This window comes from Lepidochelys olivacea, assembly GCF_965140295.1.
Source record: "Lepidochelys olivacea isolate rLepOli2 genome assembly, chromosome: 1".
NCBI classification, from domain to species: Eukaryota; Metazoa; Chordata; order Testudines; family Cheloniidae; genus Lepidochelys; species Lepidochelys olivacea.
The window spans coordinates 57099154-57118610 of NC_140411.1; the positions used below are offsets into that span (position 1 = coordinate 57099154).

Below are 19457 nucleotides of genomic sequence, written 5' to 3' on the forward strand. Positions count from 1 at the left end.
ATCTGACTCATCAAAATCAGCAAAGTGTTAATCTTTAAAAACTGAATCCCTCTACTGTAGCTACTCCAATCTGTCTTTCTTCAGGCAAGAAGTCTTAAAAAAAACAAAAACAAACAACTTTAAAATAACCTAAATATGAGGAGTTTCCACATGCAGTTCTACTACTCATGAGAAAACATTAAGAATTTAGAAAGTTTAGTAGTGCCCTGTAAATCCATTGGAAAAAAGTTAATTTTCATGGAATGGGGTTTCCTCCCTCTCCTAATAAAAATCTTTTAATGCACAGAGCTGATGTCCTAACAGAAGTATAGGACTCTTTATTGCACCATGATAGCACAGATTAGAAAAAATATTTACAAGTGACATATGTATAAAATTATCTTTATACATGTACACAAATACGACATTTATTTAAATAACTGTTCCACAGACAATAGGAATGCCACTTCAAACTCTTGGTCAGAAAATCTGTTCACAGACTGGCGAGCATTTTGTCTGATTTCCAGCCTCTTTTCAGGAGACAAAGAAAGGATCTGAGCCATGGTCTCAGAATAATCATCCTCATTTTCTGCTAGAAATCCTGTAATATGTCCTTCATAGGGTACCACGATATCTAGTTTCGGGCCACCAGAATTGTGAGCCAGAATAATTGTGCCAGCTGCCATACATTCAACTATTCCTGGAAAGATACAAAAAACATGTTATTAAGAATACAGTTCTCATATGTACATAGAGCTGGTTGAGCTTTTTCAGTAGAAGTGTTTTTTCAATGAATTTTTTGTCAAAATAGACACTTCAGAACCATTTTTTCCAAAATGTTTCATGTTTTTCATTAAAAAACCTACACCAAAATTTTCATTTTTTTTTGGCAACTAAAAAAATGAAGATTTCAGCTGATTGGATAAAAATAAAAACTTTAAGTGAAACCAAAACTGCTTACTCCCTCAGCTTTTTTTTTTTTTGGATACTGGAAAATCAGTTTTCTATTTGTTGTTCCATCTGAACCCCGAAAAATTTTTCTAGATAAGATGACAATTTTTTAAAAAAATGTTATCAAAATTTGGGGGAGGGGAAGTGGGGAGACCATCTCTACTTATGGATTTCAATAAAATTTAAAAATGTAGGGAAAAGACATCCAGTAACAGAATTCTAAACTGGTAATAGGTGCTGTTTTATCATTTAATTTCTTAGCACCTGACTGTTTGACATCTGAGTTCAAGCTCAGTCTGACAAGACTCGGAGGTGTTATAACAAAAGAGAATCAGTTTGTTTGTCAGTGATATCCATGGGCTTGAGCCATATCTTTCAAGATACAGCCAACACGTATTGTGACATTGGATTTCTAGGTTGAGATTTTTAGTATATTTTGCTAGTCTGATTTGTATAATAGACTTGAATAAAAAGCTACATATTGAAAAGAATAGAGGTGTACGGAATGAAGGTGCACTGAACTAGGCATACTACTAACCGCAGGGACCAGCAACACCTGAAGCCAAACAGTTAAAACACCTTTGAAAATTCAAAGAGTGCTGGAATTGAATGGTATATAGCATTTGTATTCGATCCCCATAGATTACACAACAACCCCAACAGACATTCTGATTACTGCCTTGCTGCTTCTTCGCTGCAATTCTGAGATTTTAAATGCTGTTAGCTCAAGAACTGCCAGAGGTAGAAAATAATGCTGTAACTATATCCTAAAGCTTGGAATATAAAGATAAAAAGCCATAAAAGGTGAGCTGCTAAATCATCCTGGAATTCAGGGCCATAATCTGAGTGGGGTGTCTACATGCTATTCTGGCAAAAGGCGAAGTCTTTGGGAAGAGGGAGTGTGTGTGGAAATGAACAAAATTATAATTGTGGATTTAAAAGTCCAATATCTTGTGACCTGCCAGGACTAGAATTCCTTTGAGGGACCATTACAAAAAATTAGAAGTACCTTCAATACCAGTAAGTACTGAGCCTGGACCAGAACTTGGAAGAAAACATTTTTGATCACTGCACAGTCATAAGACAAATCAGCTAACTATGTTACAATTGACACCATTGCTAATATTTATCCCTTTACTGCAACAAAATGGGAGCATGACTGAAAAGTCTCAGCAGTTTTAGTAATGGGAAAAATCCAATAAGAAGTAACAGGAAATGGGAAAAAAGCCAATAACAGAAGACAAAAATTCTCACATGTGGAAACAAAGTAGATATTGTAAAAAAAATATGGCTTGGGGGAGGTGAGAAGCAAGAGTAGGCGAATGAAGACAGTAACAGAGGCAACAGAAAAGCCATCAAGATACTACATAGGAGGAAAATTCTATCAGCTAGAGAGTATGCTTCTGAACTGACTCAACAGGCTTTACTTATATCATGGTCCTGTACAGCGTAAGTCGCTTCTGTTAATTGTAATTTAGTAATGGCTGATGACATCAGTTTCAGCTTGCTGAAGCCACAGCCAAGTAATCAGTCCATCCATTAGGATGCAAGCTTGTCTCATCCTGCATGCATGCCAGAGAGGTATGGTTAGTCTTACCCCATTCCATAAATGGGAAAAGCGAGCAAGTCCCTATTTCTGTGCCTCATTCATCTCCATAAAGCAAGCCTCCCTCCCCTCCCCCAGCTGAAGTCAGAGCCTTAAGGTGCTTGAAGTCGAGGAAAAGTACTCACCAATTCCAAAGTGCTCATTCCACATGGTGTGCAGACCAATAACTGCATCTGCCAGGTACTTCTTTAGCTCCTCAAATGGAATGTTTACTTTGAACTCCACCTTTTTGTCAACTCCTAGCTCTTCACAAAGCTTTTTAAGTCTGTTTACACGCTGCTCATCTTGTTGGTTACGACAGCCTCCAATCAGGATAAGCTTTGGTGAGGACTGCTGCCCCAGAGCTTTCTTTTCCAAGAATTTGGCAAAGGCTCTGATTTGCAAAGGATGGTCCTTCTCGGGCCTAAACTGTCCTACAGAGACAATGGAATATTCTGTGGTGCTCTTTTCCTCCTGTAACGGAATATCCAGGAATGTCTGAACATCACAAGGTGGATACACAACACTTGTGCAAATGCCAGTTCTCCAGAGGGAAAGGATGTGATTTAGGGTCCATGAAGAATTAACCATAATGACATCACTGCGAGAACCAACCAATCCATATACAAAAGCAAACAAGTAGTAATAGACAAATTTAAGTTTGCTGAGAAGGGGATTCCTTGTAATGAAGGCTGCATTGTTAAATCTGGCATTCTGACTCCTAACCACAGAAAGCATGTCAGTGCTGATAGTTGGATAATGAACATAACACCCAACACGGCAACCTCCTAAGTACTTAAACAGAGGCAATGTGAAGGCATAACCCATTGAGTCAATGTAAACATCAGGAACACACTTCATAAGAGCTTCCCAACCAAGAAACACAGACCCTAAGCTTTGACCCAGCAAAGTGAAGTGGGGGTAAAGAGAGGCCTCCACAAGGTAACGTTTTTCTAGAAATACAAACTTCACAGGATGAGTTAATTTGATGTTGAATCTTCTGAAAGCACTTTCTACAATCTGTTCTCCAGTGACATCTTTATCGCCAGTATAGACAACATATATTGCATCTTTGTACCTGAAAGAGTACAGTAAAGAAGAATTTCACAAATCTTTTTCTATAAAAATTTGTCACAAGTTATGCAACTGAGACTTATTTCCGTCTCAAAATTACCAGAAGTGAGAACAAACTTTTAGCCTCGGTCTTAAACATGTTGGCCTTAAAACATATTGGTTTTGGTTTAACTGAACCAGATTTTTTTTTTTAAACCACATTTCTGGAGCCTTAAGAGTCTTTGATCTGCCAAAAAGCATGGTTGTTTTTTGGCTAATTAAAAGAAACCATGTTATTCAATAGAATTCAACTTGCAGGGCAGGATATTCCCATTCCAAAAATGAAATATCAAGACTGCAGAATTGGTCCTCCTAGTGCAAACAAAAAGTAAAAAGGAGGAAGAGTGTAGCATAGACCAATGGATGTGTCAAAAGGGTAAAGAGGTTTTAGATGAGTGTTTGAATGCCTCAGGCAACTGTTTGGATTAGATGTGATTTACTTAAATATATGGGATGCCAAAAATTGCATAGATAATACCATAAAAAGTATCAGGAAAAATCAGACTGCAATATAAACTTGCACTTTGCTAAGTACGTGCACTTACTTTTTCTGCAGTGTTCTTACAGCACACCACAAAACTCTCTCCCCTCCACCACCTGCATTGCAATATGGATGGAAAAATGCAACAACCAGTTGATGTTTCCCATCTTTTCCTATTGAGGCCAACTGATTTTTCCTTTGTTGTAGCCACAGCCGTATTCCCCACAGTAGTACAACCAAACAGAGACATAAAGCTCCACTTAGGAACAATCCAGGGATGAACAATGAGCACAGCAACCTGGAACAAGCAGGGAAAATTAAATTCAAACATCATTTGTAAAAAATAGTATATGTAAGAAAATATTAAAAACAGTAAATACTATATATATTTCCTAGGCAATTTCTCAGATTATTCTCTCAGGGGTAATGGATATCAGTACCTTGTTTTAACAGCTAGCTTATTACTGGTTTGTTTTCAAACCTCTGCTTGGAAGACCGCAATAGACAAGAAGGTTACAACTAAGCTTATGGAGGTGATCTAAAATTATAATAAAGTAAAAAATCCAAAATATAGCTATCTCTAGCATGACTCCTATAGAATTCTGCCAACAGACACTGACTCTTGTGGTGAGTTTACTACATGATAGCAATAAATGAAGCAGGTTATTTCATCCTTCCCTTTCTCATCCATCTGTTCCAGCTTCTCATAGCCACTGTAAACTCTTTGGGGCAGGGACTAATTTTTTTTGGGGGGGGGGGGAGAATATACAGTGCCTTGATCTTTGATTGATGATGCTATATATTTCAGCAACACAGCAAGTGATTTTCTGTTTTATTAACAGTAAATTAAGCATCCCAGCACCTACATGGGAAATCAGTGTAATCCCATTTTGCAGATGTGAAAACTAAAGTACAGAGGTATTAAGTGACTTGTTTAAAGTCTCACAAATGGGTGGCAAAGCTAAGGACAAAAAACAGGAGTCCATACTGCCTATTCTTTGCTTTAGACCTCTGTATGGTCCTTCTGAGCAAGTGGAAGGCACAGAATCACCAAGATGCCACACCTGACTACAGCACATAAGAGATTTGGGGTAAAATTTTCAAAAATGGCTAAGTGACTTGGGAACCTAAGTTTCATTTTGAGAGGTGACTTGGGCACCAAGGACCACCAGGCTTGGTCTGCAGTACAATGTTAAGTCAGCATAACTACACCACTCAGAGCTGTGAACAATGTCACACCCTGTGTGATGTAATTACAGGTTTCAGAGTAGCAGCTGTGTTAGTCTGTATCCGCAAAAAGAAAAGGAGGACTTGTGGCACCTGTGACGGGGCAAGGCCAGATGGCTATTGAAAAGTAGTGGGAGATACATATATTAGCTCCAGGCTAAACAAATCTCTGGTACCAGGTTAAGTAAAATGGAAGCTGCTCCAGGTCATTTAAGTCACCTGGGGCCAATTAAGAGCTTTCCAGAAGGCAGGGAGAATGCTAGGTTGATTGGGACACCTGAAGTCAAACAGGGGCTGGCTGAAACTAGTTAAAAGCCTCCCAGCCAGTCAGGTGGGTGTCTATGTCAGGAGCTGTAGAAGAAAGTTGTGCTATTGGAGAGGCTGAGTAGTACACACCATATCAGGCACAAGGAAGGAGACCCTGAGGTAAGGGTGAAGTAGAGCTTGAGGAAGTGAGGTCTGCTGTGCGGGAAGTAGCCCAGGGATTTGTACATGTCATGTTTCTAAAAGGTCAGCTACCATAGCTGATACTATTAGGGTCCCTGGGCTGGAGCAGAAGGTGGGCCTGGGCTCCCCCCCCTCCCTTTGCCCCCTGATTAATCACTGAGACTGGGAGACAGAGACTGTGCAAGGAAGGATAACTTCTCCTCACCTCCCTTGCTAGGTTATCATGAAAATGGCTCTGTAGACTGTGACCCTTATCTCTAGAGAAAGAAGGGTTACGTGAAGGGTCACAGAAAGCCTCTGAGGCTAGCGAAATCTGCCAGGAAACACAGGACCCATGGAGGCAAGGACAGAGCTTTGTCACACACCTTAGAGACTAACAAATTTATCTGAGCATAAATTTTCGTGAAGTACAACTCACTTCATCAGATGCATCCGATGAAGTGAGCTGTAGCTCACAAAAGCTTATGCTCAAATAAACTTCTAAGTCTCTAAGGTACCACAAGTCCTCCTTTCCTTCCTGTGTGATGTAGTCAGACATAGCTGGGGCACTGGAAGAATTCTTCCACTGACCTAGCTGCTGGCTCTCAGAGAGGATTTCCTGCAGCCATGGAAGAACGCCTCCTGTTGCTGTAATGTCTACACTTAGGGTTGCCACCTGACTGAGTTTTGGCTTCTGTGTCCAGGTGCAATTTAGGGTTGCTTGGTGCCTGGTTTTTAACTGGAAAGCCCAGTGGAAAAGGGGACCTTGCAGCATCCAGTCATAGACTGACTGGACACCAAAAGTCCAGCTACCGCAGGGCTGGGGGAGGTGCCAGGTCATTAATCCAGGCCAGACCCTGCTCAGTCAGGGCTTCCTCCTACCTGCAGACTGCAGCAGCTCTCAGCCCAGCGGGGAGAGGACTCGGGAGTCCCGTTACCAGTAAACAGAAAGGGGGCAACCCTATCTGCACAAAGCTGGACTGCTGCAGTGCTTCCAGTGCAGCCGTGGCCTGCGTCTCACGGACAGCCACCAGGACTTGAGCGCCTGCGTGACTCAGGAGCCTTTCCAGGGGCGCCCCGTGGGGTGACAGCTCCTAAGGCAGGGGCAGCCGGGGAGAGCCAAGAGCCCGCTCCCGAGAAGGTCAGCGGGGAGGGAGCAGACCACGTTAGAGAGGAAGAGCAACAGGGCGCCCGCAGCCAAAGCCGCCTCCCCGCCGCAGGCCCCGGCCCCCACACAGCGCAGCCGGGCGACGCCCCGGCGCGGGACGAGCGCTCGGGTCGCGGGGGCCGAGTGAGCGGGAGGAAACCCCGGCCCGGCGGCTGTGGGGTAGACACGGGGGGGGGTGGGGGAGAGCGGCTGCTTCCCCTGCGGGAGGGGAATGGCGCCCCCGCCAGCGGGCCGGGAGGCGGCGGGACTATTTTCTTTCCCTCCCCCCAACCGTGGAGCTGAGGCGCCCGCCCTCACCTGACTAGCGAGCACAGACAGAACTCTCCCGCCGCCATCTTGGACAACGCCGGGTAACCTTTCACCCGGGAAGCGATCGCGCCGCTGGAGGCCCGGCCTGACTATTCCTCCTTCCCCATTGGCTCCCGCTGGGAGAACCCGGCTGGAAAGAGGGGCGGGGCTAGAACGCTAGCGGGGATTAGGGGGCGGGGCTAGGTCTGCATGGGGGTGGGGCGCGCGCGGTCTCGAGTGGGCGGGGCAGGGGGCGTGCCAGGGTGGGGGCCGTGCTCCCGGGTTTGCAGGGAGAAGCAGGTAAGGACCGTCCCCTCTCCCCCCTCCCCCGCTGGTGACTGGCGCTGCGCCCCTCTCGTTAGGGGCAGCGCCTTTGCCTCACGGTTCCTGTAGCGTGGCTGCAGCCCAGGGGCGTGGGCGTCTGAGAAACCTGCGGCGCTGACCCCAGGTAGCCCCTATATGCCACCCCCCACCTCAAACAGCACTTCTTGTCGAGTTAGTGCCTACTCCTGCCAGGCCACACTGCTTTCCCCCTGCCCTCCCCAGGGGGGATGTTTCCCCCAGAGGGTGGGTGCAAAGGAGGAGAAATTTGCAGCACCTGAGTGAGGTGAGATAGAGGCATTTGTCTCCTCACCCTGAACTGACTGCTCCCAGGGCACAACCTGATGGTTAAATCTCCTCTGGGCTGCAAAGGTTGTGTGCAGTGACAGAGAAGCATATTCCCTGCAAGTGGCAGAGGGGCACATGCACTATAAGGGCAGGGCTCGGCTAGGAAAGAGTGTGGTTTGAACTCAAATTAGTTAACGCATGGGAACTAAAACGAGGGGAAATCCTGTCTCTTTGTGTAAACCTGCCTTTTTTGGCAGTGAAGACATAGCCAAGGCAAAGGCAGTTTGTAGTTTTAACACAAGTTAGCAGGTTAAGGTAAAGTGGAAAGCCGAGGATTTCTGCTGACTCGTGTTAAACCAATGCACTGCCTTGCCTTAACTAGGATTTTACCCTTGTTTCTACTTGTTAGCTAACAAGAACTCACTGTTTTTCCTAGTGAAGATAAGGCAAGAGGATGGTGGGTGGTGTACCCCGGGCCACAGACCACGGTGTATAACTTCACATTACTTCCTACACCACTGGGTAAGTCATGTGGGGAGTGTTTGCTCAAAATACATGAAAACAGTGAGAAATTGCCTACTGGTTAGAGCATAAGCCTGGCAGTTGTACATTCTGGGTTCTACTTCCAGCCTTGTCACTGTTTTGTTGTGTAATGTTAGGCAAATTATGTCACTCCTCTGCCTCAGTCTAAGGATATTTAAGGCACTCTACAAGTGCAACGTATTATCACTTTTTTAGAAAAAGAAGGGCTGTGTTTGTAAATGGCTAATCATTTTCCTGTATGGACGATCTTAAAAAGATATTGTCAGGTCAAATTTGGCCCAATAGTATAAGCTTTTATAATATTTAAAACCAATAGACATTGTTACATGATTTTAAAAGAAAAATCTAATGGAAAGTTTTCTTTAAAACACAAGAACTTCCTTTGTAGGGTCCGCAACTTAAAAATCGCATATTCTGCAGGAGAGCCTGAAAATATTTTCTAGACATAGAAGTGGAGTTAGGCTGTTTTCATTAAAAGGAATGCAAAAAAGTAGGCAATCATAAATGCTGATGAGCTTATTATATTTCTGAAATTGGTAATATGCTTAACATTGTTTAACATAACAGCATCCCCTTAAATTCATGGACATAAGGATTTAAAAAAACGTAATGACAAACTTTTGATCTGAGGTCCTTTAAAAACTACCTGTAAAGAAGAAATTATGCTAGAGCTAATCCATTAGCTCCAAAGAGGCACAATACCCTGTTTTGGCCCTGATCCTGCATTGGTATTTGCTAGCATAGACTCTTGTGCTTAGGCATCTCATAAGCACATTAGCGGATCCCAATGCAAGATTTTTCTCTTTCTTATCACATTTCCATTGTTTGTTTAATTTTCATCCTTTACAGGCATTATTTCTGCATGTGTCTCTTCATTATGGCAAAATGGTATGTATTCACTTTCCTTGCTTCAAATCACACTTTTGATCTCTGACTGCCTGATAAGCCTAAACAAACAGATGGTATAGTCTCCTGGCAAAGTACACATGTAACTCATTAACACTAAGAGATTTAATTGCATATATACTCCAGAATATCCAGCATCTGCTTCTCACTCTTCCTAGACACACACAAATTGCCAGATAGGATTTCCAGTGGCGGGTGTTTTGTTTTATTTCATCTTCCATTTTCCCTGCATTGAGAGACAATGTACGCAGACCAAAGGTCAGAAATGAAATGGAATGTGAAGAGGGCACTTCTGCATTCACCACAGTGAACTTCAGTTTATGGGGAGAAGACGGGAAGAAGATGACGTAGTTGTAGATAAGGTGGCTCATTTTAATAGGCACAGTCATAATGTGGGCTTCTATGAATCAAACAACCCAGAAAAAAACTTCATAACAAAACTGGACAAAGGTCACTCATTGACGGGCTGCTCTGTCTCAGAAATGGCTAAACATGCTCAGAAAGGGATTCTGAAGGGCATCCTCTCATCAGGAGCCTTGCAGGTACCGTACCCAAAGAGGGAACCAGATTTACTGAAAAGTACTATATACGGTTTGAAAAGATAAAAGGGCATAACAAAGCTGTGTTTGTGTCTAACATACCTGCCCAGCCGTGTGCTGCTATACCAACAACCACCTGAATGACCGTTTCCAGTATTATGAATGTTGTTTTTTATAGTAAACGAATTTTTTTAAAAAATTCATAACTCAATAACAAAAGAATGTGAGGCAGAAATGTGGGAATTTACAAGCAAAAACTTTTATCCTGCACTTACAAATGCTGTGTTATTAGAGTCCAGTGGTTGTAAGCTTAGAATTTATATATCTATTTCTATCTTTCTATTTTCAAAGTATCATTAGTGTTTCATCACAGAACAGTTAGTGTGTTTTGCTGTTTATAAATTAATCTTTCACTGAATAATGGGAATGAATCCCACATCTTTCCTGTGTTGGAGGAAGTGTGAAGCTGGCTAAAGCATGGAAGGCAAAATCTAATCATCTGCAATACAGAGAATTTCTGAAGTCCTATGTGGAGCTGAAGATAAATGTCTTCATCTCCATTGTAATATCGGCAGTGTATCACATGAAAGATCCATTCCAGGTGGGTGAATCCTCACTGTCTCCAGTCTGTTACAGAGTCAAGGTTTTTCACATTTTTGAAGAGTTTTCAGTTCATTTTATGAATAGAATCGCTTAGATATGTACTGATCTGTCTGCCTCAATGAAGACAGAGCAACAGTCTTTCTGTGTCATAGTTCTGGCCTGTTTTGCTCACTGAGATTCTGGAGCTGTTAGGGGTTCTCTGAGCCATGACCTGTGAGTTAGATCAATGTCTTTCTTGACTGGGGTAAGCCAGTGGTGAAGTACTGGGTCCATTGCTGGTGGAGTGTGTCAACACATCCCTATGCAGGGAGGCTGGGTGCCTGCTGTCCTTAAATCAAGAATCATACAACAGCTGCCTTAAGAAATTATCACTTGAAGCTGATGACTTGGATCAAACTTCCCATTTGTGAAGCATCATTGAGAAGGCTATGGTAGGAAAACATCAATTTCTTTAGTCATCAGAATTCCTACATTTTGACCAATTGGGTGTCCAGTGGCAAGGAAGTCCAAGACAACTGCGGGCTTCTTCTCTGTTGAAGCCTTCGTCCACCTTCACAGCCATTAAGTGGTGATCCTGCTTCATCCACCTTTCTGCCATTGAGATCTTGTATTGGGTTGTGTTGTGCTGGGCTGCACTTTGTCTGGTATCTCCCCTTTGACCTTACGGCCATGGGTGGCCCTACCAGGAGTACAGGATTCCAGACGGCATTGCTCTTAGGGTCTTAAGTATATGCAAGCTTCTCCACCACGTCTTGGTGGCAGCCCAAGAAGTAGCATCTTTATGAAGCTGAAGGAATGGATGAGGGCAAGCTGGCTGAGGCTTACTTAAGGTGAGATGTGTGGAAGTATAACATTGTATAAGTATAACGTTGTATAAGGGGACATGCTGGATACATTGTATATGAGAGGGCATGCCAAAACATGTTACAAAGTAGCTGAGGGAGCACGCGTAGGGACAGTTAGCTTTTGAATGGAGAAGCAATTAAGATAGAGCCAGCATGTCTAAGAAGCAGACATCAGAATGGAAGGTGTGAAGGGCAATTAGTTAAGTTAACTGGAAGCTGTTAAAGGAGATTAAGGGTGGCAGGTAATTGAAGATACGTGACTGGTCTCGGGGATCTCGAAGGGTGGTGACTAAAATCTTTTTCTTCTTTTGTCTGTAACTTCTCTAACTTGTTCTCCAAAAAACTGTATAAATTAAAAGACACAAGCCCCACTCGGGGGGCTCACTTCTAAATGTATTAGCAGAGCAGCTTTGCTAATAAAACAGAGTGGTCTGATAAATTGTGAGTCTGAGTCGAACTTTGACAATTTGGAGGTTCCACCGAGATGGCAAGCGGCTTCACTGAGGCTGTGTGATCCCTGAGTGCCTTGCAGGACGATCATGGCAGCCGGCGCCTGGACGCTTAGTCCAAGTGATCCTCCACAAGACAGAAAGGTACACACAGCAGCGCAGTCTACGCCATTGAACTTGTTGGTTCCCACTCTGTTCGGGTAGGGGTCTTTGGATCCAGCTTCTGGAATCAGATGTCTCAGGTAATTATTATTTTTGTGCTTTAACCAGTTTGAGGACTGTCTTGTCTTTGTGTCTATCCATCTTCCCCATGGGGTGTGTGTGTGTGAATCTGGGAGCCATCTCTGTCCAGAGACTGGCTGACCAAGGGGTCCCCATCCCCACGGTCTGAATAAGTAGAATCTGCACAGCTGCAGCCGCACCACGTCTTGGGTATAACCCCTGGTGTGAAAGCAAGGGCAGTTGAGGCAGTAGCCTGTGGGCTCCTTTCTGTGTGTTGCACTGGGTACCGCTCTGCTGAGCCCAAATTTCCTTCTTGTGGGAGTGCTGTGTGAAGCCCTCCTGGATGGGTAATCAGAAGTCTAAGGTAGAACAGTTCCCTAAGGGAACTCCAGCTTATTTTATGTATTTTAGGAGGGGTCCAGACTCTTGGACCATTTTTCAAGAAACCTACAAATTAGCTCTAGAGAACCCCAAATTACAGTGGCCACTGTTAGGTTCTTGGGACAAGGATCGAGTGGACGCTTTAAAAAGCAAACTCGTCCTCCCAAAAACCAAATTTGGAGAGAGAAGAAGTAGACTGCTTCATGCAGTGGTGGGAAGAGGCAAATCGTAGATGGACTGAGTCAAAACTCACCTCTCTCAAAAATTCTATCAAAAAACTAACAGTTCAATTGGATGCAGTCTCTCCCACCACTAGTCCGAGCACTCCCCTTTGCCCAGTCCTGTGCAATGATCCGGATCAAACCTGACCCCCACCATACTCCTGCGCAAATAAGAAATCAGAAAAGGAAAAATCTTCGGTGACTACAGATAATGAAAGTGAAGAAGACATACCCTCATTGGCCTCACAGCTCTGCAAAATATTATGAAGAAGAAATCCAAAGCAGACTGCAAAGATTCTCTCGACATCTCTTCTTGGAAAAGAGAACCTGATGGGAGGTTAATGAGAGACTCTGATCAAACTGTTGTGGCACCCTTACGACTCCTTAAGATGGGAGAAAGTGAGTCCATATGGGATTATAAGCCCTGGACTCATACGGAACTTTTATCTATAGTTAAGTTTTCCCAAACCACAGGAAAACTCTGTTAAATTTGCTGAGGAGTTTCTGTTAATCTGTTAAACCTATGAACCCTCTGAGACAGATCTCCTCCAACTGAGTAAATTGTTAGCTCCTGCCAGTTATTATGAAAAATGGTTGGCTGCCGCAGGCTGGTTGAGTGGTGTGCCTCAGCTGGCCATAAAAAGTACTGGCCCAGATTCGGCATACAGAGACCGGTGTATGGCTCTTTGGAAGCGCCTGCATCAAGCCATTCCCAAAGTGTGGTCTCCTAAAACAAACTGGACAGCAATACGTTGCTGTAAGCAAGGGCAAGGAGAAAGCCCAGGCGACTCTAGGTCCCGGCTAACTGATATTTTCCTACAACATTCAGGAATACAAGAGCCCGATGTAAATGGGCCGGGGGCCTTGGCACATGCATTTGTTGATGGTCTTCTCCCTGCCACAGGCAGCATGTTAAAACGAATAAGTGTGGGATGGGAGACTGAAACCATGGACAAATTGCTGGCAGTAGCAGAGCATTGCCACCGCACTTTAAAAGGAAAGGAGGAACAGTCCTCCCAAAAGTTAATGGCTCTGCAGATACAGCATTATTCAGGACTAAGCAACCACACCGGGGACAGGGACGGGTTTGCAGAAGGGGGCGGGGGCTGGATTAACTGGGGTTTGTAACTACTGTAAACAGCCTGGACACTGGAAAAAAGAGTGTCCGAGACGACCTAATAATTGTATGGGAAATCAAGTGAACCCCCCGCTGGTTCCTCCAGCTGATCCCCAACCCTATTTTTCACCCCAACAATGACAGGATGCTGGGGAACCTCACAAAGTTTTAGCTCCCTTATTACCTCTGTCCCCTACTGGAGAATGTGTCCTGACTGTAAATGATTTCTCTCTCCCTTTCCTTGTTGATACTGGAGCTTCTCTTTCTACAATCCACACCACTGACTTGCCTGAGGTTCCCCGATCTGGAAAATCTGTGTCTGCTGTTGGCATTACAGGGATCCCTACCTCTTTTCCTCTCTCAAAACCTTTGTCTGTTCAGGTCGGTCCCCTCTCTGAGGAGCATGCATTCCTCCTCTCTGATTCCACCCCTGCAAACCTTCTGGGACGGGACTTGCTATGCAAACTTGGCTGTTCTATTTACTGCTCCCCAGATGGTGTCTATCTGCAAATCCCTCAGTCTTCCTTATGTGATTCTGTAGCCTCCCTGCTGTCTGAAACTTCCCTCTCCACTCCGGTCCCTTGCTGTCCCTTAACTCTGTCCCTAGAGCACCTAATCTCTCAGGTTCCTTCCTCCCTATGGCCATCTCACCCATCTGAAGTGGGCCGATCTTAAATACTGACCCAGTTCGGATTACTGTAGACAATTCCAAACCTCTGCCTCGCCTGTCTCAGTATCCTTTGAATCCTGAGGCAGAGGCTGGGATTGCTCCAGTTATATCTGCATTAAAAGAACAAGGAATTATTGTCCCTTGTTCCAGCCCCTGTAACACCCCTATCCTCCCAGTTCAAAAGGCTGATGGCAAATCGTGGCGATTTGTTCAAGACCTTCGAGCTATTAACCGTATTGTCATACCTTCTTTTCCAGTGGTTCCTAACCCTGCTACAATACTAGCGTCTATTCCCCCAAATGCAACCCACTTTAGAGTTGTAGATTTGTGCTCTGCTTTCTTCTCTGTCCCAGTTCACTCTGAATCCCAGTATCTCTTTGCCTTCTCCTACAAGGGTCAGCAATATACATGGACTACCCTTCCCCAGGGGTATACAGAGAGTCGATCCTATTTTTCTCAAGCCCTAGCCAGGGATCTTGCTGATCTGGTTTTCCCATCAGGATCCACACTGATCCAATATGTGGATGACTTACTCCTGTGCTCCCCCTCTGTCTGCCTCAGAAACGGATTCACTAACACTTCTCACAGCTTTAGCAAACAAGGGTCATAAGGCACAAAATTGCAGCTCTGCCAAACCTCTGTCACATACCTAGGCTTCCTTCTCTCCCAGGGCTCCCGTACACTCTATCCAGCCCGGGTACAAGCCATCCTTAGCTTTCCCCAGCCTTGCTCTCCACGCCAGGTCAGAAAATTCTTAGGCATGACAGGGTTCTGTAGGCAATGGATTCCCCAATATGCTTCTCTGGCTAAACCACTCCAAGAACTCACTTGATCCTCTGTACCTAACCCCATGCCATGGCCACTTGAAGCAAATGCTGCTTTCATCTCCCTTAAGCAGAATTTAGCCTCTGCCCCTGCCTTAGGGTTACCTAACTGTGACAAGCCTTTTACCCTTTTCTGTCACGAACAATCTGCTTGTGCCCTCAGGGTTCTTACTCAGGAGCACGGTGACAGAAATCGCCCGGTGGCTTATTTTTCTGCAACCTTGGACCCTGTAGCCCAGGGTTTACCCCCTTGCCTATGCGCTGTAGCTGCTGCAGCGCACCTGGTCGAGATGTCTGAGTCCCTTGTCCTCCGCTCTCCTCTCACTCTCATAGTTCCCCATTCTGTGGAAACTCTCCTTCTGCAACGCAACACTGCTCGCCTTTCCTCTGCTTGCCTCACTAGGTATGAACTTTTGCTGCTTTCAGCCTCACATATCACTATTAAGCACTGCTCCCAGTTAAACCCTGCTACTCTCCTTCCTTTACCTAGTGATGGTGAACCCCATGACTGCCTTGCAACTGTCTCCGCTATCGCTGTCCCGCGCCCCGACCTTTCAGATGTACCTCTCCCTAACTCTGACCTGGTATTATTCACTGATTGGGTCCTTTTATAGAAATGACCAAGGCCACCTTCTTGCAGGGTACGCTGTGGTCTCTCTCTCTGAGACCATAGAAGCTGCGCCCTTACCCTCTGTGACCTCTGCCCAGGTGGCTGAACTGATTGCTCTAACCCGTGTCTGCTTTCTAGCCAAGGGGCTCTCTGCCACTATTTTTACTGATTCTCGGTATGCCTTTGGGGTTGTGCATGACTTTGGCACCCTCTGGCAGGCTCGAGGTTTTCTTACCTCTACTGGTACCCCTATCAAGAATGGCCCCTACATTGCCGCCCTCCTGTATGCAGTTTTACTACCGTCTGCCTTGGCAATTGTTAAGTGTACTGGTCACTCAGCGGCAGACACCAAGGTGGCAAAAGGTAATGCACTTGCTGCTGCTGCTGCAAAACATGCTGCCACTATAAAACTTTCACCAGAAGCATTTCTTGGTCCCCTCTCTGTCTCTGTAACGCCACCATCCCTGTCTCATCTCGCTCAGCTCCAGGATTCTGCCCTGGAGTGCTTTGGGTTGCTCTTTGCATTCAGATTCCCTTTGGCGATCACCCACTGGTACCTTTGTAGCCCCCCTCTCACTCTACCCATCTCTAGCTGCCCTGCTAAATGGTGTTTCACATGTCGGCAAGGAGGGGATGGTCTCTGCTATGAGTAAGGCGGGGTGGTGGGCTCCCCATTTCAGCTCCTTTGCAACCCGCCACTGTGCCGCTTGTGTTACTTGTCAAAGCCACAATGTAGGCAAATCTGTAAAAGTAACACGAGTTCCAGGGTTTGCCTCAAGCACCTTTCCTACACTGGCAACTTGATTTTGTACAGATGCCAAAGTGTCAGAAATATGAATTCATTTTAGTTATAATATGTCTGTTTTCGGGTTGGATTGAAGCCTTTCCCTGTAGCAAAGCTGATTCATTGTCCGTTGCAAAATGTCTGTTAAACCACATTATCCCTACCAAGGGAATTCCTGCCACTTTGTCTAGTGACCGGGGAACACATTTTACTGGAAAAATTGTTCAACATCTAAACCAGGTATTACATGTCACCCACCTGTTGCACTGCCCTTACCATCCACAGAGTGCAGGGGCAGTTGAAAGGCGAAATGGTGTGCTTAAAAATAAGCTGGCAAAAATCTGTAGTTCCACAGGGTTAAACTGACCAGCTGCTTTACCACTGGCCCTTATGGAAATTCAGTCATCCCCATCCCAGAGACACAAATTGAGTCCATTTGAAATCATCATGCCCTATGCGAACAATGGCTACTATTATCCCAGCCCCAGACCTAAACCTAACTCACAGCACGCTCCTCCAGTACTGCAAAGGGTTAATGCAAGCTGTGAGCTCCTTCCATTCGCAGGTGCAAGCAGCTTAGCCGACGGAACCCACCTCTGCTGCCTGTCACACTCTTGAGCCTGGTGATTGGGTATACCTGCAGCACCACCTTCAGAAGCATGCCTTGGAACCCCAGTGGAAGGGTCCATACCAGGTACTGCTCACCACCCAGACAGCAGTGAAATTATCCGGCATCGCTGCATGGATCCATGCCGCACAGTGTAAGCCAGTGCCACCTCAAGGGGACCAAGCACCTCTGCAAGACCATGTAGAACCAGCTTCAACCCCAGAAGACAGAGGAACAGCCTGCAATACCTTAAAATCTGCGCTCTCGTAAGGGTTGCCAGAAGCAGAGGGTAAGCAGACGGCAGGACCCAACAAACAAGAAGCAGTAGTGAGCCTAGCGCCTGCTGCCTGGTGGATGTAAAACCGTGACTGCGGTTCCCTCAAAAGGGGTTGTCGGAACCAGAAAGGGTCCTGCTTCCAACATGTGTCCTTTGAGAAGCTTAATCCTTAGAGAAGCTTATTCCTCAGCTACTGTGTCCTGAGGGTCTGGGGAATCCAGAGTGACAGTGACAATTCTTTCATCCAATAGGTGCAGATAGCCCAGATCCTGAATATTTCTAATTGCTGGGTCTGCAGCCACATCCCAGCTCACTCACAAGCTAGTATCCCCACCATGGCAATCCCTTTGAATTCCTCAGAGCTTGCTGGAGAACCCTATCCACTTAAAAGGACATGGAAAGAAAATGACACTTGGGGGCTGGGAAAAACATATGTTCCTAAACTTATAAGTGTGGTGAAAGAAAAGGGCCACTGGTGCTGGGTGTGTAATGGGACAGGGCTGAATCTAGGGAGGAGCAGCTGTCTCCAATACATCGTGTCCCATGGTGTATGGGACTATCCAAACAAGGTTGGAGAAATAAACTTCCTCTCAACCTGGGACCAAACCAAAGATTCAATCTCTTGCTCCCCCTACAGCCTCCCTGAGAAAAACAGCACCATCTACAAATGTCATGTGAATGCTACCTCTTTTTCTCCCCAGTGAAAATCATCCTGTGCCCTTTGGGGGATACTATTCGTAAATTCTTACATGTCAAAGGGTTGCAGTCAACCCTTCCCAGCTTTAATGGGACATCATTGGGTTTGTGGGGAAAATGCTTACACTGTGTTACCAGTAAATTGGTCAGGTATCTGTTATCCTGCTCAGCTTTTCCCACAATTCCGGGTGCTTCAATCCCTCCCATGAAATCGGTTCCATAATTTCAGGCGAAAAAGGAGGGACTTGCCAGATGCTAAATGGTATGTGGATAACATAAGCCCCCAAATTTGGGAAGAAGCTGTTGGCATTTCTTTAGTCCCGGGGGGGGGGGGGGTAATCCACCATGCAAAAAGGCTTTTAAGGTTACAAGCGGTGATTGAGATCATGGCCAATGAAACGGGAGAGAGCTTAAAAGCTCTAGCCAAAGAAGCAGGAGCAGTCGACAAGTGGCCCTCCAAAACCATCAGGCATTAGATATAATACTGGCAGCCAAAGGAGGAACCTGTGCTCTAATTGGAACAGAATGCTGTGTATACATACCTGATAATACTAATGCGGTAATAAATCGTGCTAGCCATCTGGAGCAAATTGCATACCTTCCCCATGAAGAACCAAGTTCCTTGTGGTAATGGATAAGTAACTTATTAAATTTCTCTAGTCTGGGAAACTGGTTGTTTCAAGGAATCCTGACTATCCTATTTGGAATTCTAATAATCTTTGTGTGTTTTCAACTGATTTCTTGTTGTATCCAAAACTGCACAAAACACACCATCCATCAGGTTACCTCTAACCAGAGTGCTAATCTAATGTTGTTAAATGTCACCAGTGAAAGTAATGAAAAAACAATTGATGTATGGAATCCAGTAAGTCATTGGTCATGGGCGTAGCCTTGACCAAAAGGGGGGATTGTGGAAGTATAACATTGTATAAGTATAACGTTGTATAAAGGGACATGCTGGATACATTGTATATGAGAGGGCATGCCAAAATGTTACAAAGTAGCTGAGGGAGCACACGTAGGGACAGTTAGCTTTTGAATGGAGAAGCAATTAAGATAGAGCCAGCACATCTAAGAAGCTGGCATCAGAATGCAAGGTGTGAAGGGCAATTAGTTAAGTTAACTGGAAGCTGTTAAAGGAGATTGTTAAGGGTGGCAGGTAATTGAAGATACGTGACTGGTCTCAGGGATCTCGAAGGGTGGTGACTAAAATCTTTTTCTTTTGTCTGTAACTTCTCTGTAACTTGTTCTCCAAAAAACTGTATAAATTAAAAGACACAAGCCCCACTCGGGGGGGCTCACTTCTAAATGTATTAGCAGAGCAGCTTTGCTAATA

The 19457-nt window shown here is 45.0% G+C and overlaps 2 protein-coding genes across 4 annotated transcripts in view; one reads left to right on the top strand and one right to left on the bottom strand.

Annotated features, from left to right (window-relative positions):
* Positions 1 to 289: 289 nt before the first annotated feature.
* On the bottom strand, positions 290 to 7345 carry ALG11 (ALG11 alpha-1,2-mannosyltransferase). The gene is made up of 4 exons (XM_084629628.1): positions 7228 to 7345; positions 4174 to 4407; positions 2662 to 3593; positions 290 to 679 (listed from the first exon to the last, which is right to left on the bottom strand). The coding sequence occupies exons 1-4, from the start codon at positions 7263 to 7265 to the stop codon at positions 408 to 410; spliced, it is 1476 nt and encodes a 491-aa protein (XP_084485754.1). The 5' UTR covers positions 7266 to 7345; the 3' UTR covers positions 290 to 407.
* Positions 7346 to 7471: 126 nt separating this feature from the next.
* Positions 7472 to 19457, top strand: part of ATP7B (ATPase copper transporting beta) — a 79721-nt gene continuing 67735 nt past the window's right edge. The window contains exons 1-3 of one of the 3 annotated variants that reach the window (XM_084616898.1): positions 7475 to 7518; positions 8264 to 8349; positions 9220 to 9258. In XM_084616898.1, coding sequence (XP_084473024.1) covers positions 9256 to 9258 — 3 coding nt within the window. In that variant the 5' untranslated portion in view covers positions 7475 to 7518; positions 8264 to 8349; positions 9220 to 9255. Of the gene's footprint in view, positions 7519 to 8263; positions 8350 to 9219; positions 9259 to 9573; positions 9819 to 19457 lie in introns of those variants that run through there. The other 2 variants (XM_084616900.1, XM_084616896.1) reach the window with 2 other exon arrangements.